The following is a 26754-nucleotide window of genomic DNA, read 5'->3' on the forward strand; positions in this document are numbered from 1 at the left end:
AAAGGGCCAACATAATGATTCTCAAACCAATCTGTGATCAGTCCCCTCATACCTTGAACTTGGGCAGGCTGCCAATTTTTATCAGAGCAATACATCCTGTAGATACCACCTCCCTGAACTCTAAACTGAGCAGAGCTCTAAACCATCAAAGAATCAGGCTATGTAGACTTCCACCTTAAATGGGTGTAGATTCAACACGATTCCCAAAGTCACGTGACTTGCCCCGCTAACCAGCGTTCTTCCTCAGTGGGGAAACTACTGGGGCCTTTTTTCCTTCTCCTTTTCACCTACCTGAATTATTACATTTATTTATAATTAACATATATTGCATGTACTATTAAAAAGAAAATAAAACTTAGACTTGGTGGTGGGTGCTGCTGAATTAGGTATCAGAGCCCCAGTTAGGTGGGTGTCCTGTGGAGTTTCTGATGAATCAAAATCATTGCTGGGCACTTTAAAAACATGGACGCCTTGAGCCCTGGGCAGCCCCAAGGCTGTGCCTACCGAGGGCACCCACAGAGGATTAGAACTGGGGCACTGGAACGAGAGGACCATCAGAAGCAAGGCCTGGATGCTCAAATTCCCACCACAGTCATAAAACTTAAGAGCATCTAAGTCACAAGCAGCCTTTAGGTTCTTTCTTAAGAATCCAACTAATCTTGTGTTCCACCTTGTAGCCTTCTATAAAGTGTGACCATTCACTTGGTTGATGATTAATGATTCAGCTAGTAATTATTAAACAGAAAGGAATCAGAAATAAGAATCATAAATTTAAACAAAACATTTCATGTTCTTAATGCTAAACTTGAAGGTAAAACAGTAGGAAGGTAGAAAAAACAGTGTTGTTATTTGTTTTGTTCTTTTAAAGAATGAAGAAGTCAGATTTCCTGGTCCTTGTGTAGGCTCTGTCCCTGACAGGGTTTCTCAAACTTTTCTGCCAAAGTCCCTTTGATATTAGAGGCAGGAGGGTAAACTTGGACCCCAGCAGTCTGGGGGCTTGCCCTGAAGGGCCATTAGCAAGGACCAATTATTTCCTTTTTTTTTTTAAAGACATGTTTAATTAAATAATAGGTTACTTCGTTATTTGCATTATATAAAAATAGGATTTTTTATTAATAAGAAAATAGCAGATTCTTTTGTGGCCTTAAGTTTTGGCTCTAAAATGATGCAAACTTTGCATTTTATAACATAGTATATTTATACATCTTAATATAAAAATGTTTTAAACCATTTGCCATCAAAAAACCTCTGTGGCCCTCAGAGAGGCTTCTTTTTTTTTTTTTTTTTTATTAATTTTTGCATACAAAAACAATAAACATTTTCTAAAAATACATACAAACAAAAAGATGCGTATCAAACATATTAGGAAGGTTGCACATGGGAAGTCGGGGAATAGAAATGGGGGGTGGGAGTTAAAATAAATGAGAGAGGGACTTTATATGGATCAGTGATAATAACTCAATCCTCTATTTGACAAAGAAGAGGGAGAAGGAAGAGGAAGAAAAAGAAAGTGGGATAAAGGATCAGAAAGGGAAGAAAATAGAAAAAATTAGAGTATGACTCCAGGGTAGACCTGTTTTGTTGTCACTGAGTTGGTTGGTTGGTTTGCCTGTTGTATTCTTCATGTTTCGCCAAGTTGGCCAGACTGGTCTCGAACTCCTAGCCCGAAGTGATCAACCCGCCTCGCCCCCCAGAGTGCCAGGACCACAGGCGTGAGCCACCACGTCCAGCCCCCACATTGCTTCTGGCCTCCGTGGTAGACCTCCCAGACGGAGCGGCCAGGCAGAGGAGCTCCTCACTTCTACCCAGACACAGGGCGGCCGGGCAGAGGAGCTCCTCACTTCCCAGACGGAGCGGCCGGGCAGAGGAGCTCCTCACTTCTTCCCAGACAATAGGTGGCCGGGCAGAGGCGCTCCTCACTTCCCAGACGATGGGTGGCCGGGCAGAGGCGCTCCTCACTTCCCAGACGATGGGTGGCCGGGCAGAGGCGCTCCTCACCTCCCAGACGATGGGTGGCCGGGCAGACGCACTCCTCACTTCCCAGATGGGGCAGCCGGGTAGAGGCGCTCCTCACTTCCCAGACGATGGGAGGCCGGGCTGAGGCGCTCCTCACCTCCCAGACGATGGGTGGCCGGGCAGAGGCGCTCCTCACCTCCCAGACGATGGGTGTCCGGGCAGAGGCGCTCCTCACTTCTTCCCGGACGGGGCGGCCGGGCAGAGGCGCTCCTCACTTCTTCCCGGACGGGGCGCCCGGGCAGAGGCGCTCCTCACTTCTTTCTGGACGGGGCGGCCGGGCAGAGGAGCTCCTCACTTCTTCCCGGACGGGGCGGCCGGGCAGAGGCGCTCCTCACTTCTTTCCGGACGGGGCGGCCGGGCAGAGGCGCTCCTCACTTCTTCCCGGACGGGGCGGCCGGGCAGAGACGCTCCTCACTTCCCAGACGGGGCGGCCGGGCAGAGGCGCTCCTCACTTCTTCCCGGACGGGGCGGCCGGGCAGAGGCGCTCCTCACTTCTTCCCGGACGGGGTGGCCGGGCAGAGGCGCTCCTCACTTCTTCCTGGACGGGGCGGCCGGGCAGAGACGCTCCTCACTTCCCAGACGGTGGGTGGCCGGGCAGAGGCGCTCCTCACTTCTTCCTGGACGGGGCGGCCGGGCAGAGGCGCTCCTCACTTCTTCCTGGACGGGGCGGCCGGGCAGAGACGCTCCTCACTTCTTCCCGGACGGGGCGGCCGGGCAGAGACGCTCCTCACTTCTTCCCAGACGGGGCGGCCGGGCAGAGGCGCTCCTCACCTCCCAGACGATGGGTGGCCGGGCAGAGGCGCTGCTCACTTCCTAGACGATGGGTGGCCGGGCAGAGGCACTCCTCACTTCCCAGACGGGGCGGCCGGGCAGAGGCGCTCCTCACTTCCCAGATGGTGGGTGGCCGGGCAGAGGCGCTCCTCACTTCTTCCCGGAAGGGCACCCGGGCAGAGGCGCTCCTCACTTCTTCCCAGACGGGGCGGCCGGGCAGAGGCGCTCCTCACCTCCCAGACGATGGGTGGCCGGGCAGAGGCGCTGCTCACTTCCTAGACGATGGGTGGCCGGGCAGAGGCACTCCTCACTTCCCAGACGGGGCGGCCAGGCAGAGGCGCTCCTCACTTCCCAGATGGTGGGTGGCCGGGCAGAGGCGCTCCTCACCTCCCAGATGGGGCGGCCGGGCAGAGGCGCTCCTCACTTCTTCCCGGACAGGGTGGCCGGGCAGAGGCGCTCCTCACTTCTTCCCGGACGGGGCGCCCGGGCAGAGGCGCTCCTCATTTCTTCCCGGACGGGGCGGCCGGGCAGAGGCGCTCCTCACTTCCCAGACGGGGCAGCCGGGCAGAGGCGCTCCTCACTTCTTCCCGGACGGGGCGGCCGGGCAGAGGCGCTCCTCACTTCCTCCCGGACGGGGCGGCCGGGCAGAGGCGCTCCTCACCTCCCAGACGATGGGAGGCCGGGCAGAGGCGCTCCTCACTTCCCAGACGATGGGTGGCCGGGCAGAGGCGCTCCTCACCTCCCAGACGGGGCGGCCGGGCAGAGGCGCTCCTCACTTCCCAGACGGGGTGGCCGGGCAGAGGCGCTCCTCACTTCCCAGACGATGGGTGGCCCGGCAGAGGCGCTCCTCACTTCCCAGACGATGGGTGGCCGGGCAGAGGCGCTCCTCACTTCCCAGACGGGGCGGCCGGGCAGAGGCGCTCCTCACTTCCCAGACGGTGGGTGGCTGGGCAGAGGCGCTCCTCACTTCCCAGACGGTGGGTGGCCGGGCAGAGGCGCTCCTCACTTCCCAGACGGTGGGTGGCCGGGCAGAGGCGCTCCTCACTTCTTCCCGGACGGGGCGGCCGGGCAGAGGCGCTCCTCACTTCTTCCCGGACGGGGCGCCCGGGCAGAGGCGCTCCTCACTTCTTCCCGGACGGGGCGGCCGGGCAGAGGCGCTCCTCACTTCTTCCCGGACGGGGCGCCCGGGCAGAGGCGCTCCTCATTTCTTCCCGGACGGGGCGGCCGGGCAGAGGCGCTCCTCATTTCCCAGACGGGGCAGCCGGGCAGAGGCGCTCCTCACTTCTTCCCGGACGGGGCGGCCGGGCAGAGGCGCTCCTCACTTCCCAGACGGGGTGGCCGGGCAGAGGCGCTCCTCACTTCCCAGACGATGGGTGGCCGGGCAGAGGCGCTCCTCACTTCCCAGACGGGGCGGCCGGGCAGAGGCGCTCCTCACTTCCCAGATGATGGGTGGCCGGGCAGAGGCGCTCCTCACTTCCCAGACGGTGGGTGGCCGGGCAGAGGCGCTCCTCACTTCCCAGACGGTGGGTGGCCGGGCAGAGGCGCTCCTCACTTCCCAGACGGTGGGTGGCCGGGCAGAGGCGCTCCTCACTTCCCAGACGGTGGGTGGCCGGGCAGAGGCGCTCCTCACTTCCCAGACGGTGGGTGGCCGGGCAGAGGCGCTCCTCACTTCCCAGACGGTGGGTGGCCGGGCAGAGGCGCTCCTCACTTCCCAGACGGGGCGGCCGGGCAGAGGCGCTCCCCACCTCTCAGATGGGGCGGCGGCCGGGCAGGGGCTGCAATCCCAGCACCCTGGTAGGCCAAGGCAGGCGGCTGGGGGGCAGAGGCTGCCGCGAGGCCAGACCACGCCACCGCACTCCAGCCCGGGCAACACCGAGCACTGGGTGAGCGAGACTCCGTCTGTAGTTCCAGTAGCTCGGGAGGCTGAGGCGGGCAGAGCACTCGGCGTGAGGAGCTGGCGACCAGCGTGGCCAAGATGGCGAACGCGTGCCTGCAGCGAAGGGAGAAAAGGCAGGCAGCGGTGGCGCGCGCCGGCAGTCCCAGGCAGTCCGCGGCGCGGGCAGCAGCAAGCCGAGTAGATTGCAGCCTGGGCCAGAGAGGGAAAAGAAGAAAGAAGGAAGAAAGAAAGGAAGGAAGGAAGGAAGGAAGGAAGGAAGGAAGGAAGGAAGGAAGGAAGGAAGGGAGCGAGCGAGCGAGCAAGCAATCAAGCAAGCAGAGAGGCTTCTTATATATCCTGGGACACCCTCAGCGTGCAGCTACTGCAGTGCGGCCTAGGGCACTTGCACCCAGGTGAGAGGTGTTACAGAGTGTGGTGGTTTGTTAAACTAGCTGCCACTGTCCCAGGTTATATCTTTAATGACTAACATTTAGTGAGCACTACTATGTGCCAGACTCTATGCCAAATGCTTTTATATGCTTATGCCATTTAAATTCTCACAACCACCTGCCTAAGGCCACACAGCTGTAAGGTGGCAGAGTGAGGATTCAAACACCTGTCTGCTTGGTTCTAAAGCCAACTGTGGCCTCCTGCTGACTCTTAGAGGCTAAGGCTGAAGCCCCTGGCTGAGTGAGTGGTGGCAACCTGGGGAAAGGACTGTTGTGGTACATCTGGAAAGAGCATGGGGGCTGGTCCGAAGGTAGTGCCTTATCTCAATTGATTGTTCACAGTCAGTTACAGATCAAACTCCTTGTTCTGCTCCTTCCCCCTTCTCACTAATGCACTTGACCAGTCTTTAAAAAAAAAAAAAAAATACATACAATGCAGGTCTAATACGAGAAGTGTCAGAAAGGCTAGGCTTAGATCTAACTCTGCCTTTGATTAGCTATAGGTTCTTTAGGGAGGCCCTCAGCCCCATCTATAAATGGGACTATAAAGGTCTGTGAAAGGGACAATGGAAAAAAGATGAATGTTGAGCCACATCCCAGGCTCCTTTCTTGCTCCACTGCTTATCAGCTGTGTCATCTTAGGCACATCACTACAACTCTAAGCCTGTTTCCTCACTTCTAAAATGTGAAGAACAATACCCACCTCACAGGGCTGCTGTGGGGATGAAAAATAATACACATGAACCACCTGGAACAGAGTTTACATATAGTAGTTGCTCAATAAATGCTTCCCAATAGTAGTTATCCTTGTAATAGTAGTATTAGCAATACTACTAAAGTATTATTATATAAAGTAGTATTAGTAATGCTACTAAAGTATTCATATTTTAAAATTGTGATTATTAAAGTGAGAAAAATGTATGAAAGGAATACTACAAATTAAGGTAATCCCTTAAAAATAAGGAGCTGGAGGCCAGGCATGGTGGCTCACGCCTGTAATCCCAGCACTTTGGGAGGCTGAGGCGGGCAGATCACCTGAGGTCAGGAGTTCGAGACCAGCCTGAACCAACATGGAGAAACCCCGTCTCTACTAAAAACACAAAAAATTAGCCAGGTGTGGTGGCAGGCGCCTGTAGTCCCAGCTACTCGGGAGGTCGAGGCAGGAGAATGGCCTGAACCCGGGCGGCGGAGCTTGCAGTGAGCAGAGATTGTGTCACTGCACTCCAGCCTGGGCGACAGAGCAAGGCTCCATCTGAAAAAAAAAAAAAAAAAAAAAAAAAAAGGAGCTGGAGAAGGCCCACCTTAATGGGCCAAATATAGTTCTGCTGATTGAAGGCCTGGAGTTCCCTGCAATGGGTGGGGAAGGGGATTAGCCTGGGGAAATAATGCCTGGGGCAAGTCGAAGCAGAGTTAGGGAAGATCCAGGTCCCTCTGCTGAGCCAGTTTGGAGGACAGAGCCTGACCCTCCATGAAGAGAGACTCTCAAGGTCTCTTTTAGCTTTAACATTGGCTAAGTGTGATTCTATGACTCAACCAGTCTGCCCTAATTCCTCAGTGTGGGCAGGACATGAAAGACCACCCACCAGTATCTCAGTGAGTTTGTGTGGCCCCTACCTTGGCAGCCACACACAGACACTTCCCAGAGTCTCAGTGATGACGATTCTCTCTAAAGGGAACCCAAGCCTTAACCAAAGACCACCTCTCCATCTTCCTGCTGGGGCCTTGCAGGTCAGCCTAGAGGGAGTTTTCCAGAGCAGATGGCTTCCTGAGTGGCCAAGATCATGTGGGCAGGATAGGTTCTCTTCTTGCTGGGCCTTTCCCCCCTAAGCTGGTGTCCCAGGCACCTCTCAGTTTGGAAATCAGATTATTTATGGTTTATTTTTGACACCAGATCATTGCTGCCCAAGTTTCATCAATTTGTCACTGTTTTTATTGTCAGCAATTGCCCATAACTGGAGCACATTTAAAATGTCATTGATCTTGGTATTACAGTGTCATAATCTGACAGTAATAGGTGTAGCCAGCACAGGAAGCCCAGGCCCTGAGATTGATGGCGTTCAGCACACCAATTATATTCTGTCCATCTAAGTGATAAAAGAGTACGTAGGAGGCATTCAATAGATAAATTAGATATCGCTCCCAATTATGTCCCTTTATTTTATGGAGTCATATGCTCCCCTTAGAAATTTTCTTCTTCATTTGGCTTGTAAAGGGGAATTACTTGACCCCCCTAAAGACTGGGACTGCCTCCCCTGCCTGTCCCAACTTGGGTTCTACCCTGATCCCTTCCGACTGGCTCATAGTCTCTCACCTGGGCTTTCTCTGGAACTCACCTAGGAGTTCCCCAGTGTGGTAGGCCCACAGGTGTAGAGGGAAGGAGGCAGAGGTTCTTCACCATTTGGCAAGGAGTTGGGTCAGGCCTTTGGGAAGGACTAGGAAGTCTGGCAATGCCTTTAATGTGACACCGCCCAAATAAATGAGACCGGGAGAGGGGCTGGAAAATGGGTAAAAATCCTCCAGTCCAGACAACAGAGACTTCAAATTAGGACAACGAGTAATTGGCTATGTCTGGGGAGGAAGAGGATGGTAAAAAGGTTTTCAGTCCTTAAGAAGTGAATTCATCCATCCCTCTACCTCCACTCCAGACTGGGTGGGGCCAATTCAAGCCCTTCCTCGGAAGAACTCCCGGAATCTTCCACATCCCCATTCTGATCCATATCAGATGACTTCCTCAGCTCAAGTCCTAGCTCTGCCACTGTGGTAGGGACATAATGCCAGCTTTCCTGGGGGAGGCAGAGGGCTCCTGTTTGAGAAAAAGCCCCAAGAATGGTTCATTTCCAAGAAGAGAGCTCACCTGAGGCAGGGAAATGCCTGGCCAAGGAATAGAGGTACAGTGAAGGCATAACTTTATTGGAGGCCTGGCTTATAAGCATCTTAAACTCTGAGGACAGCCTTGACCTGGTCCAGACCCCTGTTTCCCCATCCCCCAAAGCCAGCAGGAAACACGGCAGAGGCCAAGACACCAAGTAGTAAACAGTGATCTAGGTCCATTGATCGAGCTTTCAAAGAGAAAGTGTCCATGGGCTGGGCTGCTCCCCATTGCCCCGTTGCCATCTCAATGTTATAAATAATTCTGGCACTAAGTGCCCTGTTACACCAAGGGGAAGTAGTTCTTACAGCGTGAAATCTGAGAATACGGGTCATGGGAGGAGGGGTGACTGGGGGCAGGGGTAGAGATGGGGAGCGATCACCCCAAGGCTCCTCAACTACACCCCTAGGCTGGTGATAGATGAATTTCTGGAGCAGAGGATGGCATTTCAAGTGAAATGTTTATAGGAAATGAGTGTGATTTAAACAATGTCTTGGCTGATAAGCACCAGCCAGCTGTGGGGAGATGGCAGGCTAGGAGTGGAGGAATCAAAAGCCCAGAGGCCTCCAGTGTTAAGTAGCTGTCTGAAGCTCTGCTCAAACACACACACCAGCTTTGGTCTTAACATGTTTTTAAGAGCTGGTTATGATTTCCTCGAGGGCGGCTCACATTAAGACTAGAGTGGAGCCCCCAGCTGAGCACCCTCAATAACTGTCCATCACATCCTCTTTAGAAACAGCAGCCTCTTCCCCTTGGCTCAGGGACCCTGTAACTGAGGAGGGCTGTGAAGCTGTGTGGCTTGTCAGCCTGTTCCCAGGCAGCACGGGGCCTGTCTGCCCTTTGCCTGGGGTCCTGCCCCGGATCCCAGGAACAGAGATTGAGCCCCACCCACAGAGAGCTCTCAGTCTTCAAGAAGAGAGAAAACATACAACCTAGAAAAGAAGAGAGGAAGTAAAGAGAGCAAAAGGATGGAAGCCAAGGAAAAGGAAACTGTCACCAAATCCAGAATGTGGGCCTTTCTCACCACATGCACTGCTGCCATCCTGGTCCAAGCCACACATTTCTCACTTGGATTAGTGCAATGACCTTTCAACAAGTCTCCCTGCATCTTCCCTTGGCCCCCTGTGATCTATTCTCAACACAAAAGACAAAAAGACTATTTAAAAACTGAAGTCCAGGCTGGGTGCAGTGGCTCACGACTGTAATCCCAGCACTTTGGGAGGCCAAGGTGGGTGGATCACGAGGTCAGGAGTTCAAGACCAGCCTGGCCAAGATGGTGAAACCCTGTCTCTACTAAAACTACAAAAATTAGATGGGCACGGTGGCAGGTGCCTGTAATCCCAGCTACTTGGGAGGCTGAGGCATAAGAATCACTTGAACCGGGGTGGCAGAAGTTGCAGTGAGTCGAGATTATGCCACTGCACTCTAGCTTGGGTGACAGAGTGAGACTCTCTCTCAAGACAAAACAAAACAAAACCCTGAAGTCCAATCATGTCTTTCCTCTCTACTTCACTCAGAGTAAAAAGCAAAGTCCTTAAGTTGACTTACGAGGCCAAACGTCATCTGTTCCCTCCTTACCTCTCTGATGCCATCTCCTCCCACTCTTCCTCACTCCCACAGACTCGCCAGCCATCTTCCTGCCTCAGGGCCTTAGCACCAGCCATTCCCTCTCCTTGGAATACTCTTGCCAAGATGTCTGTGGGGCTTACTTCCTCTCTCACCTCTAAGTCTTTGTTCAAATACCATATTCTCAGTGATCTCTCCTTGACAACCATATTGAAAACCTCAGATTTCCCCTCCATGCTGATCCCTCTGTACTTGATCTATTCCTTTTCTGTAACGATTATCATTTTCTAATATATGATATAATTTACTTATTTGGTAAGAATATTGTTCATTATCTGTCTCTCTCTGCTAGAATGTAAACTCCACACAGGCGGGGGTCTTTCTCTGTTTTGATCACCAATGTATTCTAAGAACTTGGAATACTGCTCAATAGTAATTGCCTAGTGAGTAAATGCAAAGCATGAGGTTCACCAGGGGATGGTTTGGAGAAGAGAACAGAGGGGAGGCCATCCCAGCTTGGGGTGAACTTGTGCCTTATTTCACAACAGGCCATGTGTGAGGATCTGAGAGTCAGAGTGTTGGGCACAAGTTCAAGAGTCAGGCTAGGGCATCACCCAAAATGGAGAGATTCAGTTAACAAAGAGACTAGGCTGGATTTACCTCCGGAATCTGGTGGAGGACTTGGCTTTAGGTTGGGATTTTACCGTCTTCATGACCAAAGCATACTTGGGGATCATACCAAAGGGATGTGCAGGGCAAGAATGAGGTGGTTGGGAGTGGAGGCAGACTGGGAATTCAGGTGGGGGAGGGTAGCTGAAAGAACAGGCGTGTGTCTTCTAAGTCTGGAAAAAAGACTGAGGTGGAATTAGAGGGCCTGAAGGAAAATTGTGTATGCAAGTGGGAGGAAGAGCCTGGGTCACTGGAAGCTATCATCTCCAAGAGCATGTTCCATCTCCACTGAGGGCAGAATCAAAAGCCATAGGCTGCACCTAAAGTCGAAGGAACTAGAGTGAGACATCAAGAAAGGCCTCCCAACAATGTGACAGGTGGTGGAGGGGAAGCACTGGGCCTTGTTCTCTGGAAAACTTGAGCAGGACCTAACTGGGTGCACACCTGAGCCAGGCTAACCCAGAGGGCACTGTGAGGCTCTGGAATGGGAGTGTGGTACTAGAGCCCCAGAGAGGGTTCCTGCCTCTGCCTGCCTCCCAACTCCATTCTCTCACCTGCGAGGCTTCTGAGCTTCTAAGCATGCAGATATGTCCTCTCTCCTGACCTCACGTTTCTGCATCTTCTCAGAGTGGAAACTGAGAGTATTTAGTATTCCAAGGCCCCACCAGTCCAGGGGCCAAAACATGTGTACCACCTCTCCTCAGAATATCAGTGCTCAACTCAGCTTTGTGGTGGCCTCAGGGTACAAGCCACAAGAAGCAGAAAATACCTTTGGAGGTTATACAATTCAGTCGTTACTGCAGTTATAATGGAGTGAGGACATAGGTGGCCTGGGAGTTCTGAGGTTCCAGGGAGACTTACTTGTCACTATATAACTTTTGGTGCCTTTTGAGTTTTGAAGCGTGTACATGTATTTCCTATTCAAAAAAATATAAAACAATTAAAATCAGATGAAAGCAACAACAATAATAACAACAAAGAATAGGTCTAGGGAAGTGGGAACTTGATGCCTCCAATTGCTACCCTGAAGGCAATGACCTGCCTCTTCTTGCCCATGTGTACCCTCCTCCTCATCTGGCATCTCCATTCTCCAGAGGCTCAGAGAGGGGTGTGGCTGGCCTGATGTCACCCAGCATTTAAGACTAGCAAAATTCTGGGGCTTAGGTGTCCAGACTCTCAGTGTTGTCTTTCTTTTCTGATCCTCAATGGCCCCATCTACTCATTGACCTCTCCATGTTTTTGGCAGAACTTTGCATATGCTACAAATCAACCTTCAATGGGTTATTTTTAAAACCGTATGGTCTTAAATACCATCTTTCCCAGGAAGTAATCTCTTTTCGTAAAGAGAAAGAGATGACAGCTTTCCTCTCCCCCTGGTGTGGTGTCTGATGGCTCATTCCCTCCCTTCCTGCCTCCCTCCTCCCTCCCACCCTCTACCACTAAAGTGGCTCTCCACTGAAATTTGGCCCTGTCTCTGATGAGATATGTGACCTTGAGCAAGTCATTTAACCTTTCTGTGCGTCTCTTTCTTCATCTATAATTGAGGATCCTGACCTTCCTCCCATGGCTCTTCACTTATCCATTTGTACAGCAAGCATGTATGCTGTGCCTGGTGCTGAACCTGGCACTGAGGATCACACAAGACAATGTATGTGAAGTTAATACAGAGACATAGAGAGTTACTGCCAAGGCCTCCTTCCTTAGATGCTGTTCTGGGCTGGGTGCTCCAACCCCCTCATCTGGCATGCCCTTGGAGGAACTGCTGCACAGTCTACTCCAAACCTCTCAACTTCTAGCATTGCTCCTGGGCTGAAGCTGATATCCTGCTCTGCATGAAGGGTCAGGGGGTGCAGAAATAGCCTATTTCCCAGGCTTTTTCATTTGGTTAGATCCCTAGGCACCACTTTGCCTACACGAAGGAATAATGCTGAAATCTGTCTGTAGGGTTGTTGTTGGTCTTTAGTCTGGAATTTTCACAATGTCCACCTCTGTTGCCCTGTGTGGGCCTTCCCCTGGGAGTTAGGCTGGAACAAGGGGTAGGAAATGGAATCTATTCATGTCCTCACTGTGCTCATTTCTCTCCTTTCCTGAATCCCATGCATCCATGGATATTGGTACAGTGGATAAGATTCTGGGATTGGAAACTCACATTTGTCTCCCTCCAAATGTAAGCTGGGCTGTGGAGGAAAGATGGTCCCTTCTTTAAAATGAACACCATCATCTCAGAGTATACAGGAGCTTGCTTCAGGCAGAGGAGGCAGAGCTGCCTTCCAGAGCTCTTGGCAGGAAGCTGTCCCCACTCCCTGCCTGACCACCGAGGATTGGGTGAGCATCACAGGGAGGGAGGGGTGTTTGTAGAAAAAACGTGCTGCTTCAGCCCTGGTCATTGCTGATGGACCATGGCAGCAAGGAAGGTCAAGTCCAGACTAAGGAGGTACTTCTGGCTGTCAAGGACTGGGTTTAAGGTGGGAGGTTAGTTGGAACTACTCAGACATGGTCTTCCCAGAGCAAGGAGGAAGGATGAGATGATCTGGGAGTTGTGAAGGACTCAGGGATTCCACGATGTTGCAGAGCTGGCAGTGACTGGGAGGACGCCAGGGAGATGTCAGTTCACCCATGTCTAGAGCAGAAACCCCATGGTCAGAGACCAGGTATCTGGAACGCCAACATTCCCAGCATAATGCCTCGCACAAGGCTAACTGGAGACTGAGGAGGACAAGTCCTTCCCTGGAAGACGGTGCCAACACTGTGCTCACGGAAGGACAGCTACTCTAAAGCCCCAGCAAGAAAATGGTCCCAGACTGTGGGACCTGGAAGTACTTCTTCATGTCCAGCCTCAATCCTCCTTACCACAGCTCAATTGGATCTCAGAGCAACCTGTGGGATTTGTCCATGCCCAGAAGAGAAACCCAGCAAGGAATATGGGCTTTGCTTTTAGGCCTACCCTGTTGGCTGTGGGAGGTAGAACAAGTTGGCCAAACTGTCAAGTACCTGTCTCCATGCCTGGGGAGTCCCCAGGAAAGTGGAGAGGGACGATCTTCCAGGGAACTACCACCCTCCATGAGGAGATAAGCAGAACAGCAGAGGGCAAGGAAGGTTCAGTGGCCAGGAGAGGTGGGGCTCAGGGAGTCCCTCCTGGCTGGGGGTGAGGGAGCTTCCTGGATGCTCAGTCCCTCCAACCCCCTGAGGAAAGACTGTAGCTTCTGGAGGGCAGGAGCTGATCCTGCATCATCTCGGCAGATCAGTGCCCAGCACACAGCAGATGCTCAAAACACATGGGTTGAATGAATGAGCCTGGGGTCAAGAGCCTGCCCAGCCAGCAGGTGGGGTGGGTCTTTGGAGAAGGGATTCCCCTCTCTGGGCCTCCATTTCTTCATTTGTAGAATGAGGGGCTGCCGTAGATTGTCTCTAAGGTTTTGTCAGGCCCTGACGATCTGTGGTTTCCTATTTCCCTGCTCTCTCGTCAATTCCTTTCCAATTCTCTTTCCCTCTACAGCTTCTCTTTTCCTTTCCGTTTAAGTCTTCTTCTTCCACTAACCCCCAATTTCTGCACCCCGTTTTCAGTCTCTCCCCTCCCCAGACAATTTCTCTGGCTTTCCCCTTTACAGGTATTTCTTCCTCTCTGCTTCTGGTAGCTGCCCCCATCACTACTCTTCCCTGATGCCTTCTGTGTTCTGCGCCCCCCTGCCCCCCAAAAGCCACCCATTCTAGTGCCCCTTTCATCCACCTTAGATCCCAGAGGCGGGAGATTGGAAGAAAAGGAGGAGGGTCCTAAAGCAGCCTCTCCCCTGCCCCTGCAGTGGCCCCACCGCGATGTCCTCGTCCCCCCCTCCCCCTCCCCGCCACGCCTCTCCCTCAGCAGCCGCAGCCGGTGCCGCACTGCGCCCTCGCCCCACGCTAATGCGATCTGGAGAGACCCGGGCGGGCGGCGGGCAGTCTGGCCCAGCGTCCCGGGCGGCGCTGATGGATGGTCCCCTGACAGTAATCGCAGAATGAGGACGCGCTGGCGACGCTCTTGCCCGAGGCCCCGCTGTTTGGCTAGCCCGGGAGTCCCTCCCTCCGCAGCGTCTGCCTTCTGGGCGCTCTCAACTCACTCGGCTCTGCGGGAGGCTCAAAGCCTCAGGTTAGGGCAGAGGTGGGGACTTCCTCTGCTCTCTCTCTCCCAAGACACCGGTTTCTGTTTGGGAACAGATCCCTCCTTGGATCCACGCTGCTTCTGTGATTCTGAACAAGCCACCCATCTCCTGGAGTCTCAGTTCTCCCTTCTGTATAATGGCCTTTAAAGCCTGGTGGAGTGTTGGGGGCACGGGAGATAATACTGAGGAAAATGACGCTGTCTCTTAAATAGAAACCGAATTTCACTTTTAGTTTACAATGCTCAGAATAATCTGGGCTAAATGTGCGAAGCTGAGTGGCTACTCACACACAGAATATACGTTTATACACATACACACAATGTTTTTAGCATACCAGTACTGCTTAGACGTCTTTAAAGAGAACACTACCCCAGGTACTTCTCCAGGGAGGCGACTGTCTCCAGCAGGACTTTTTCTCCCCTCTTCTGAGGCCACCTACCTGTCTTAAGCCCCCAGACCCCATCCGTTCTGGGGTTCCCCTGCAATCCAGGGCCAGGCTGAGGTGGTATGTGGGAAGATCTCCCTTTGGAAAATGTTTCTGGATAATTTCCCAACTCCTTGACCATGTTCTCCCCACCTCACCCACATTCAGATAACACAGGGTTCTAAGGCTCCTTCACTTCTCCACCCCTGGGGGAAACTCCTTGAGCCTGGCCCTGTGGAGGGGCTCAGAAGTGGGATCCAGAACCAATTACAATTCTGAACGCACACCCAGCTGCCTCCTCACTCCCTTTTAACCTTTCCCTCTCGTCAGAAGCCAAATTGAGTTAGTCTTGAGTTTTGATTTAATTCCCGAAATGGAGTCATAATCTGCTTAGTGTCCTTTTTCCCAAGTCCTAGATACTGAAGTGTGTATGTCTGTCAGGAGGAGTTAAAAGAGCAGCTCTGTGACCTTTGGAGGACCGTCATACTCACTCACCTCCCAAACACCACCAAAGAGCAGGAGACGCCATGGCCCTGAGTTGCTGGTAGTATGATGATGGTACTGACAACTCACATTTACTAGGCACTTACCACGTGCCAGGACTGAGACAGGCACTATACACACATTTCTCACTTAATTCTCACAACTACCTTCCAGGTAGGTACCATTCATATCCCCAATTTACAGATGAAGAAACTGAGGCTTAGCGAGGTTAAGTAGTTTATGTTCCATCCTGCAGTGATTACAGACGGTCCTCCACTTATGATGGTTTGACTTACAATTTCTCAGGTTTATGATGATGCTGAAGTGATATGCATTCATTAGATACTGTACTTCTAATACTCATACAACCATTCTGTTTTTCACTTTCCATATAGTATATTATAACATGTCGAATCTCATGTTGAATACATGAGATGAATAAATATCTCATGTTGAATACATGAGATGTTCAACACTTTATTATAAAATAGGGCGCGGTGGCTCACGCTTGTAATCCCAGCACTGTGGGAGGCCGAGGCGGGCGGATCACGAGGTCAGGAGATCGAGACCACGGTGGAAACCCCATCTCTACTAAAAATACAAAAAAAATTAGCCGGGCGTGGTGGCGGGCGCCTGTAGTCCCAGCTACTCGGAGAGGCTGAGGCAGGAGAATGGCGTGAACCCCGGGGGACAGAGCCTGCAGTGAGCCAAGATCGCGCCACTGCACTCCAGCCTGGGTGAAAGAGCGAGACTCCTTCTCAAAAAAAAAAAAAAAAAAAAAAAAAAAATAGGCTTTGTGCTAGATGATCTTGCCCAACTGTAGGCTGATGAAAGTGTCCTTTAAGGTAAGCAAGGCTGAGCTATGATGTTTGGTGGGTTAGGTGTATGAAATGCATATCCACCTTACAATATTTTCAACTGACTACAGCTTTATCGGGACACAGCCTCATCGTAAGTCAAGGAGAGTCTATTATTAAGTGGAAGAGCCCAAATTTGAAACTACACAGTCAGACTGCAGAGCCTGTGCTCTTAACCACTTAGTTGTGTGACACCTGGCAAGGTATTTAACTTATACACACCCTGTTCCCTCATTTGCAAAACACCGATAAGTAGGGATAATAAGATATTCCCTTCAAAGAATTATGTTGATTAATTGAGCTAAGGCACTCACCATACTCACAGTAAGCATTCAGTAGTTTAGGTGCCCTATACATTGGGGCAGGGTTGAGGAAGGGAAACGGTACAATCCAATGGGCTATTAATTATTCATTGTTACTGTTGATAATAATAGTTATCATGCATTGAGAGACAACTGAGCATAGGCCACCCTACAAGGTAAAAATTATGTCTGTTTTACAGATGAAGAAACTGAGTTTCACATAAATTAGGTAAATTACCTAAAGCCATCCAGTTAATAAGTGACAGAACAGAGCTCGTGTTCAAACACTGGGCCCTTGGCTCCAAAGCCTGGAGCTCCCAGCATCCGCAGGGTCACCAAAAACTGGCCTCTCCTGGGGGAGGTCAGGGCTGAGGCCAACAAGCCCAAGTCACACCCTTTACCACCTGGGACCTGATTTTCTCCAGGTGAGCAATGTTTTCTTAAAAGAACAGAAGGACAGTAAATAATTAACTAAGACAGTTTCTCCCTCCCTGAAGCCAAGGTAGAACCTCCTCCTTACAGCCAGCCCCCACTCTCCTCACTCCTGTTTCCTCTGTGCTCAAGTCTGTGGATATTAAATAGAAGAGGAGAAAGTTTGAATCAGGCATGAAATATTTATCAGTTAATTACAATATGCAGATTCTCTTCCTAGGGGTGATTTATCTTTTTGGAAATATAGGAAAAGATCCTGGAAACTTGTATCCTAATTGCTTGGCCTATTATTGTAGCAACCAGGTAGAAACTCCATTTACTATGTAACTACAAATTTTCCCACTACTGGCGGTATCTGCCTCTGCTTCTATCACTGGTGGTCTGGGGACCATATGCTTTTCTGATATGAGCTTCCTAGAAGTCAATTTGTCGATTCCTCTGTCTCCTCTTGGGGTGGCCCCTTTCTAAATTCTAATAGCTATAGGAAATGAAAAGGGTGAGAGCCTCTGAAGTTCTGGGATCTCAAGAGAAGCTAATTCTAAGTGAAAACCTCCCCAACTGAAGCAGTGCCACTGGTGAGGGGATGTCCAAGGTTGAGAAGCAGCTCTCAGCTGAGTATCCCTCCCCTCCCTTGCTCTGGCAGAAGTGTCAGCCCTCCCTTATCTCTTGTATCATTTCCTAGGGCCTGCATCTCAACCTCTGGCTACACATTAGCAACCTGGGGAGTTTTAAAATTCCAGATGCCCAGGCCCTACTACAGGCCAACCAAATTGGATTCTCTAGAGGTGGGACCCAGGCATCAGTATTTTAAAAAACCTGTGGCCGGGCATGGTGGCTCACACCTGTAATCCCAGCACATTGGGAGGCCGAGGCGGGCGGATCACCTGAGGTAAGGAGTTCGAGACCAGCCTGGCAAACATGGTGAAACCCCGTCTCTATTAAAAATACAAAAATTAGCCGGGCATGGTGGCAAGCACCTGTAATCCCAGCTACTCGGGAGGCTGAGGCAGGGATAATTGCTTGAATCCAGGAGGCAGAGGTTGTAGTGAGCCGAGATGTGCCACCGCACTCCAGCCTTGGTGACAAGAGCAAGACGCCATCTCAAAAACAAAAACGAACAAAGAAACTCGCCAGGGGGTTCCAATGTGCAGGAAAATTGAGACCCTCTAGAGCTAATGGAAGAGTGTCACTGCCAGGTAAATGGGCCCTGCTTATCTGCAAGACCGGGTAATTTTTATCCCTCCCTCTCTGGTGCTGGAGGAGGCAATTCCTTCACTTTTTAGAATCTGAAGAACATCTCTCTTTCTTCACAAGAAGCTTGTAACACAATAACTACCATTTATCAAGCCCCTGCTGAATGCTTGGATCTATGCAAATAAAATTTAATCTGATCTACAGAACAACTCTATAAGGTCAGTGAGTATGTCTATTTTATGGATGGCTCAGAGAGGTTAAGTAATTTGCCCAAGTTTGTACAACTAGCAAGTGTCAGATCAGGGACTTGAATCACAAACTCATGCTTTTAACCACTGTGGTACACTGCCTCTCAGTTTCTCAAGGCCAGAAGGGAAGGGCTTCAGGTCCGCCATATGAAGTGCCTACGGAATGTCTTGGGGAGGGAAAGAAGAGAGAAGCAAGGAGAAGTATAGGGAAGCAGACAGGGGCTACACATGCATAGGGCATGGAGGGCAGAATGGTGACTGGGAAAGACTGAAGAGGGTTTGTTGGGCTAAGAGGAGGTACCTGAAGGAGGGTGTGGTAAGCTGACACGTGCATGGGAAGGGGGCAGTGGCTATGGAGATAGCTGGGGAGTGGGGAAACAGGGTCCAGGAATGGGCACTGGCAGTTGGAACATCCGGAACAGTGAGCAGTGCCCATCGTGGACTGGGTGGTTGGGGAGTGGGAGGGACCTCGTGTCAGAGGAGGGGTCTTTGTGAGCGTGCAGCAGTGAGGAATGCTCCGCCATGAATACTAAGGGCAAGAAGAGAAAGAGCCAGAGGGGGCTGGGTGATGTTTAGCTGCTGGGGTGATTAATGGGGGTGAACGGAGGGTGAAACTCAAGCCCTTCCAACGAAGATGGTGGAGAATGGTTGTCCAAGAACAACAGTGCACTGTTTCATGGAGAAAGCCAATGTCCAGGGGAGGGTTGGCTGAAAAGGATGCCAGGCACAGTTGCTTCTTCCCTTTTTTCCCAAGTTATCTTTATTTACCACCAAACAGTAAATTAAACTATATTAGCCAGTTCCAGGGGACCCTCTGGATGGGCTTCCTGCCTGCCTCCTGGCTTGGGAGAGACCAAGGAATGTTGGCGTGGCTTGGGGAAAGAGTGAGTGAGGTCTGGGCTGAAAGTTGAGATGACTCCATGGACCACTCCCTGGTGGGGCACAAAATGGTGATATGCTGGCAAGAGCCACTGGCTCCCTCTGGACCAGACAGGCACTGAGAGACACATGGGGGCTGGGACCTCAGGTGTCCTGTAGAAAGTGGTAGTGTTCTTAGAGCAGTTTTTAGAGCAGCCCCTTGGCCTCAGGGAGAGACACAGGGCTCCTTTTCTGTGAGAGAGAGAGAGTTGGGGGAAAAAGGAGAGAGGGCTTCCCATGGCCCTGGTTTCAGGGTGTTGACCTGGGTTTGAAGAATGGAGATAAAACTTGTGGGAAATAACAGGTTTAAGCCACTCTCCCCTCATTTCCTACTTCTCTCCCTTCCTCTAGGTACAGCTGTTGGGAGCTGCCTCTCCTGCCTTCAATCTCCCTGCCTGTAGTTCCAGAGGGAAGAAGAGGGGAAAAAGAGGATGAAGAGAATTGTTTCAGTGCTGGGGGAGGTGAGCTTATAGCAGGGATTTAGATGGCAATTACCTCATGGGATAGGAGCAATTTTCTCCCTCTCCAGGCCTCTCACAGATGTGAAACAACTGGCAGATCTGACTTTCCCACCGCTAACCATCTGAGGGGATGATGTATCTTGAAACCCGTGCCTCTCGATTGAGAGGCTGGTGGGGGAAAGAGAGGTCAGGAAAAGGGGCCAGATGTTCGTTCAGTGGTCCCCAGAGAGTTGAGGGAGGCTAGCATCTCCTTAGGGTAAGGAAGGCAAAATGCCCATTCCTGATCCCAGATTGCTTAGGTACTGTGCCTGGGAGTCCTCCCACCTGGCCTTAATTCCTGTCTCCACACACAGCTTGGCCAAGTTTCTTCCCCTGTTGGAGTCTCACTCCCAATCCCCTACTCTATCTCTCCAGGAGCCTATAAAGCACTTTGAAATCTGAAGTTTGTGGGAGGTGGCTGTATCGCACAAATACTCTGAGGTGCAACATGATTTGACTGGTAATGAGGCAACCATCCCACCTAGGGCAGAGTTCAAGGACTGCCTTCAAGAGGGGCTGGCCTCAGTTTGCCTGTTACAGAAGCCAAGGGCTAACAGAGGCTGCCCTCTGCCTCACAAAGAAGCAGATAAATGGGTCCACTGGAAAGCAATGGTCACAATTAAGTCTTAATGATGAATTAATAATTCATAATTACCCCAGACTTGCAGATAAGCACAAGCCCACTGGAATTATTTCCCAGGGAGGAACACAGTCAGAAAGGGTGGGAAGGGGACTTCAGTACAGACATTACTTCCAGAGGCCATTAAGTTCACTCCTCTGCTTCCCAACCAGAACCTGGAAGAGATTCATTAGCTTCCTTGGCTGATTCCTCCTAACAGCTACCACCCCCTGAGCTTCTAAACAGTGCCATATTGCCCCTCTGTTCTTCCTAAAGCCAGAGGACCATTCCCGCCAAAGTGACCTCAGAGCCTGGACTCTGGATTTCTGGGGTCTCTCTGTTCTTTGCTCCCCATTCTGCTATTTACATACGAGGTCCCCTGTAGGAGGGCCTGGTGCTAAGTGTCCTGGCGAGATGTGGACATCTTTCTGGCTCTTCTCCTTCTCTTATCTAACTCCTCACATGGTGGGAAAACACCTCTCTAACTCTATGTGGAAAGGAAGCAGGGAATGCCCCTTCTAGCTTGGATGCCTTTGGTTCCCAGATCTGGATTTGAGGGGCGGCTCTATCTCTTAAGAAGAAATTTACCTAGCATCGATAATGGAGATGGGGCCTAAATAGGGCTAGGGAGGCACACTCAACTCCAGACCCAGCTCTCTGCTGTTCCCCTTCCCAGTGCACACAATCCCAAATTCCCATTCCAGAAAAAATTTTAAAAACATATCTTAAAAAAAACCTCAAAGAGCCAAGCAGACCCTCAGCTTCAAGGTATCTCCTCATTCTCTCTCTCTCTCTCTCTCTCTCTCCGAATCTACAAAGAAAGAGTGAGTTTTGTCTCTCCAATTACTCAGAGCCTTAGATCAAAAAGGGGCCTTAGATCCTGGTCTTTAGGAGGTCTTTGACCACCATCTCTGCTGTGGCACGACCTTTTTCAAAATGCTAGAAAGAAGAGAGACTGGCTCTTAGACCAAGGGGATTTGGGATTCAAAAGGACTTCCAATTCCAGTTCTATAGATTTCCTTCCCATTAGCCTCTTCATGTGCCTCAAATGTAAATGGCAGGCTAAACCTACAGGATGAAGAGAGTTGTAAGACTGGGGCCTAAAAATACCCTTGTCCAGATCTATGGGTGCAGAAGCACATTGAAAAGCAGCTACCCAGCCTGGCAGTGTGGCACATGCCTGCAGTCTCACATACTTAAGAGGCTAAGGTGGGAGGACTACTTGAGCCCAGGAGTTTGAGGCTTCAGTGAACTATGATGGTGCCACAACACTCCAGCCTGGGAAACAGAGCTGGACTCCATTTCCAAAAAAAAAAGTAGTTACCCAGGTAAGGTGGATGATCAAGTACACCCAGTGAGAAGCACACAAACCTTACCCTTTATCCAAACTCTCTCCTTTACCTGGCCCATTTCTGGTCTCTAGAGGAGGATCAGTTAGGGGGTGTGACCTAAGTTACCCAGATAATTAACTGTGGAAGCACGAGTTGTTTTTTTTTTTCCACTCGTTTGGCCTCTAAATATGAGATATCTTTACATCTCTTCCCTAGCTCCCTCTTATTCTCTACCCTCTCCCCAACACGCACGCAAATCCTAGCAACAAAAAATCCTAAATATAGGAAGACAAACCTTCCTGACCTACCATTTTGGCCCACCTGCAACCCCTGTCCGCCGCCCCCACTCCCAATTTTTTTCTCTCCTGAGCCTCTGCTCTTCGCTTCTAAAATAAAAAAAAAAAGGAGAAGAAGAAGAAGGAATTTTCAATAGTCCCACTTGTCAAGCGAAGACCATCTTTTAACCTTCAACAGCAGCGAAAGCCGTGTGAACTCTCGGTGAACCAAGATTGAAGTCATAAATCACGCGTACAAAGGCGGCTGCGGAGGCTGGCGCGGGCTGCTGCACCTTTAACGCTTTCTGGGGCTGACAGGCGGCGGCCCAGCTAAAGTTCACAGCGCCCGGGGAGGGCCCGCCTCCGCCTCCCCTCCTGCCCCCGCCTCCCCTCCCCCAGCCCGGCCCCGGCCCCGGCCCCGGCCCCGGCCCCCGGCCCCGGACCGGCCGGCCGAGCGGCCGCCTGCGCTGCGAGCTGAGGAGGCCCCTTGGCTGTTCCCGCAAAGGGCGGGGGTCGCATTTTCTCTCCTGCCAGCCCGCTCCATCCTGGTCGTTTATTCCCGGCCTTCTCTCACCCCCCGCCCCCACAGCCTGCTGTATGTAAATAGGCAAATAGATCTACACGGACACAATAATTTAGCTTGTTTTGTCTTTGGCATTTTCTACAAGACCCCAAGAGATGGACTTTCCTCTCGCCTTCCTCCTTTTAGAAATAGCATCCTTCATCTCTGTCTACGCAGGCCCAATTATCCAGATCCTCGTAGCTCCAATAGGGTCTGAGTCATTGGAACCAGGAACACCTGGCTGAAACATGCCACATAATTAGATTTTCTTTTTCTTTACCTTTTCTTTCTTTGTTTTAATAAGAGGGCCAGAATTAGCCTCTTCGACTGGGGCGGAGTAGCTGGGGTGGGGGAAAGGAACACTTTCATACAACTTCCAGCTTTCAGCCCCTTGGAGATATCTCCAAGTTCCCCCGAGCCGCCAGGACTTCCTTTCCTCGATCTCTCGGCCGCCTCCTCCTCCTTCTGCGATCGTTTTTTTTTTTTTTTTTCCCTCCCCCCACTGTCTTCTCTACGGTTTAATTAAAGTTCAGCGACTCCACTTGCCTCTCCTCTCATTTCTTTCGGAAAGCGGAAACCAGACGACCCAGCAGCCACGGGCCGAGCCGCCCCAACTCAACCCCAGCAGGACGCTGGAGGGGCCTCCCTCGCCCTCCTCTCTTCGCCGGCGCTGGCCTCCCGCACCCGGGTCTGCAGTCCCTCCGCCATCTCGCAGGTGTGCCGCCGCTAGGCCTAGGGGATCCGAATGACTGGGGCTGGATAGGAATGCCTTCGTGTTTCCCAAGACCCCCGGGCCTGCTCCACAAAGTTTGAAGGGTGGGTACACCCCGACCCAGGCAAGTTGCTCCCCCAAACCCATGACTGACTAATCTGATATGACAAAAGCCCATGATGGATTTGGTATATGTTAATTCACAATGCCCTCTCCTCCAGAATTTAACTATAAGTTAATACACACCGGAAACCACGCGCATACACGCTCCTTAATGGGCTTAGGTATTAGCGAGTCCTAACGATGCATACAAATGTGCTCTGCGCTCTGTAGGCCCCTCAAGATTTATGGGCCTTGAGCTCTCTGAAGCTGTAAACAAGGAGAAAAAAAAAGAGAAAGCGAAAGCGACTGGGGGGAAGAGACAGAGGCCTGACTCGCCCCTCCAGGTTGTGGGAGAGAAGGGATTCTTTACGTATTTTCCTTTCCTTGCAAGCTCGGTGCGTGTGGGTATTGGCGTTGGTCTGGGGGTGGTGTTCTGCCTGAATGCTGGTGTGCGTGGGCAGTGTGTTGTTTGCTTGCTGGGGTAGGATGTCTGCCTCGTCGGATTGCTGTGCAGGGGCCTGAACACAGCAGGCATTTGTGAGCATATATGCGTGAGTGTGTGCACTGTGTTAGGGTGTGTGTGTGTATGTGTGTGTGTGTGTGTGTGACAGCGAGAGAGACAGAGAGAGAGAGAGAGAGAGAGAGAGGCAGGCTTCCCCCTGGGCCAGGCTGCTGTCCCCTGAACGGTGGTAAACAAATCTCTAACAACAATCATAATAACAATAAATAATGAATAATAATAATAAAACAGTAGTTAACAGTCCCTCCATAACAGGATAACAATAAAATGCAAGAGGAAATATTTTGAGGTGGAGACAGAGGAAGGAGTCAGGATCACAGCATCTGAGGGGGAGATAGGAAAGGAAGGGAGGAAGAAAGCTTCTTAATATGCTCTTGGCGGGGCTGGGGTTGGGAACCCCTTTCCCAGACAAGGGACAGAAGAGGGGAAGGAGAGCCAGGAGGCCACTCTTTATTGCTTTTTTTTCTCAGGCTTCTGCTTTGTGTGATCAGGGAAGGGATCCCACATATGGGGATGGTTAATGGCTTTTGGGACTCTCTAGGAGCCCCTGTTTTAAGAAGGAGGCCAAATGTGCAGGCTCAGGCCAAGGGGCAGAGATGAATGAGGCGATGACCACAGCCTTGATCCGGCAGGAGCTCAGAGATGCCGGGGAAGACCGGGGACCCGAACGGAAGCAGAAAAACACTTATGGCCGCCGGGGAGTGGGGAGAGCCAGGCTGGGGCTCCGGCAGGCCCAAGGAAAGTTCCCTTTCTAGGCTCTTTATTAAAAAATTTAAAAGGAGGAGTTGAGGCGCCTTGAATTTTCCTTCGCGAGTTTGGAGACTAGCCGATTTTTCGTGAAGCAAGCAAAGACCGCGGTCCCGGATCCTGCAACATCCACCTTATTCTCTCCAGGTACAGTTTTCTGGTCATTTAATTAGTTTGTTTTCTTGGGGGAGATGGGAATCACAGACGTAGAGATAATAAGTTTGCTAGAGAGGAAGCCGCCCCACAGTTTCGGGTATAACGAAATCCTTCCTTTAAAAACGATTGTACCCCCAATAAAAATAAAATTAAAGAGGAATATAGAAACACAAATTAGCCAACTTGTTTAAAAGAGAAAAAAGAAGAGAAAATCATCGTAAAAAATGAGCGTGAGAACTTCTAAAAGATTTGTCACAAACTCTTTCAGAGGTCTGGATTCTTTTTCAGTAGCCGGAGACCCATTTGGTCTGAAAAGAGAAATACACTATCCACTGAGTCACTTATTTAAAGCCAGCGCACACACACACACACACACACGCATTCAGAAAGCCCTGGGTGCCCTCGCATTTGAAAACAACACCGGGTGGAGGACGCTGCGATACCTAATAGGACAAAACAGCAATAAAATAAGACCGGTGGAAGCGCTGAGCGCAGGGCGCAGGGCGCAGGGCTAGGGCCTAGGTTTTGTGTTCCAGGCCGCCGGCGGGCGAGGCAGCGGCCCCAGGCGATGGGGCGCCGGGCGGTCAGGCGCCGGCTGGCGACTCCGCTCGGCCTCCGCAGCCCGGCCTGCAGCCCCTTTCTCCCAGCCTCTGCGCCTCGTGGGCTCTCTCCGCTCTGATGCCTGGTCGGGGCTTCTCTGTTGAGAGGGTTTTAGGCCGGACTCAAGCCAGACTCTGCTTTTTCATTTTTCTCCCTTAGGCCTCTCCACTTGCCCGAGCTCTCAGCCACCAGGAGACAGACGGAAGGGGCTTCTGGGCTGTGTTGGGAGCGGGCACTGTCCCCCACCCACTCCTGCTCGGTTTCCCAAAGTCCAGCGACCTCCGACCCTCCTTGGGGGGAAAAATACCAGTACCCAGACACCTCTGCACCCTGTTATATGACTGGGCTTGCTTCGGTAATATCTTACAAAGAAGAAGAAGAAGAAAGAACGGCTTGGAGTCATGTTTACATCTAGTTCTACTGATCCGTTCACATCTGGAGAGTTTATTTATAACTCCCTCTATAATTCTCTGTTTGGAGGCACTGGTGGCTCTATTGACAGACTGATGTCTAGGAAATATTGCTCTACGTCTAACCGTACCTAAATGTGCTGTGGTTGTATTTACAGATTTATGTTTGAGGGAAATATAATTATTTCCATTGTATTTGTGCATATACTGTAGTTATAGGAGCAGATTTATATATGGGAAAATATACGACTCTCTTACAACCATCCGGCTTTATGTACATTTGATATCCTGACAGATTTATATCTCTGAACAGCTATATAGATAAAAATGTATATTGTTAGAATTATGTATCAGGAGATATATACTTATTGATTGTGAAATAGAGTAGTTAGAGCATTCACTTAGAGCCATATATGGCTATGGAGATATTTCTATATTATTATCGCTATATATAGGCATATCTATTTATAACTACATAGTTATAAAAATAGACATAAATAATTATAGTCCTATATGTGCATGCTGCAATCACTCTCTAGAGTTACAGACACTTTCAAATATAACTCTATAGAGAGATCTGTATGTATATAAGGTTTAATTATCTTGTGATATGTGTACCTTGGGATTTAGGCCCGTCTATCTCAGAACAGACATATTTATATGTAGGGGCTAGGAGAGACTTGTTCACAGATATCTGCAGAGGGCCAACTGGAAACACTGTATCTGCCCTCTAGGAAACCAGCTAGGAGAGTTGTGTACTTATGGAGGGATGGAGTTACAAAAGGGTAAATAGAGCTCAGGGAGCCTTAAGGAGGGGAGGTGAATGGAGGGTGGGTGGGCTAGGTTTGAACAGATAGTGGGAGGAAAGGAGTAAACACCAGCACCCACCAGAAGGCGAGAACCAGTTTTGTGAGGGGCTGGCGCAGACGGCTGTGGACAACGAGCTTGTAAAAGGGGAAGCGGCGAACAGTCCTGCTACCTCACCCTGAGACACTCTCCACGGAGGAAGC

The 26754-nt window shown here is 51.0% G+C and overlaps 1 protein-coding gene across 1 annotated transcript in view; it reads left to right on the plus strand.

The window, feature by feature from the left end:
* The window catches only part of LOC134733260 (uncharacterized), a 35267-nt gene extending 9260 nt beyond the window's left edge, over positions 1–26007 (plus strand). Inside the window, exons 2-4 of the mRNA XM_063622288.1 lie at positions 23026–23212; positions 24614–24725; positions 25494–26007. Coding sequence (XP_063478358.1) covers positions 23026–23212; positions 24614–24725; positions 25494–25675 — 481 coding nt within the window. The 3' untranslated portion in view covers positions 25676–26007. The remainder of the gene's footprint in view (positions 1–23025; positions 23213–24613; positions 24726–25493) is intronic.
* The last annotated feature ends 747 nt before the right edge of the window (positions 26008–26754 follow it).

Source organism: Symphalangus syndactylus, chromosome 17, assembly GCF_028878055.3.
Source record: "Symphalangus syndactylus isolate Jambi chromosome 17, NHGRI_mSymSyn1-v2.1_pri, whole genome shotgun sequence".
NCBI classification, from domain to species: Eukaryota; Metazoa; Chordata; class Mammalia; order Primates; family Hylobatidae; genus Symphalangus; species Symphalangus syndactylus.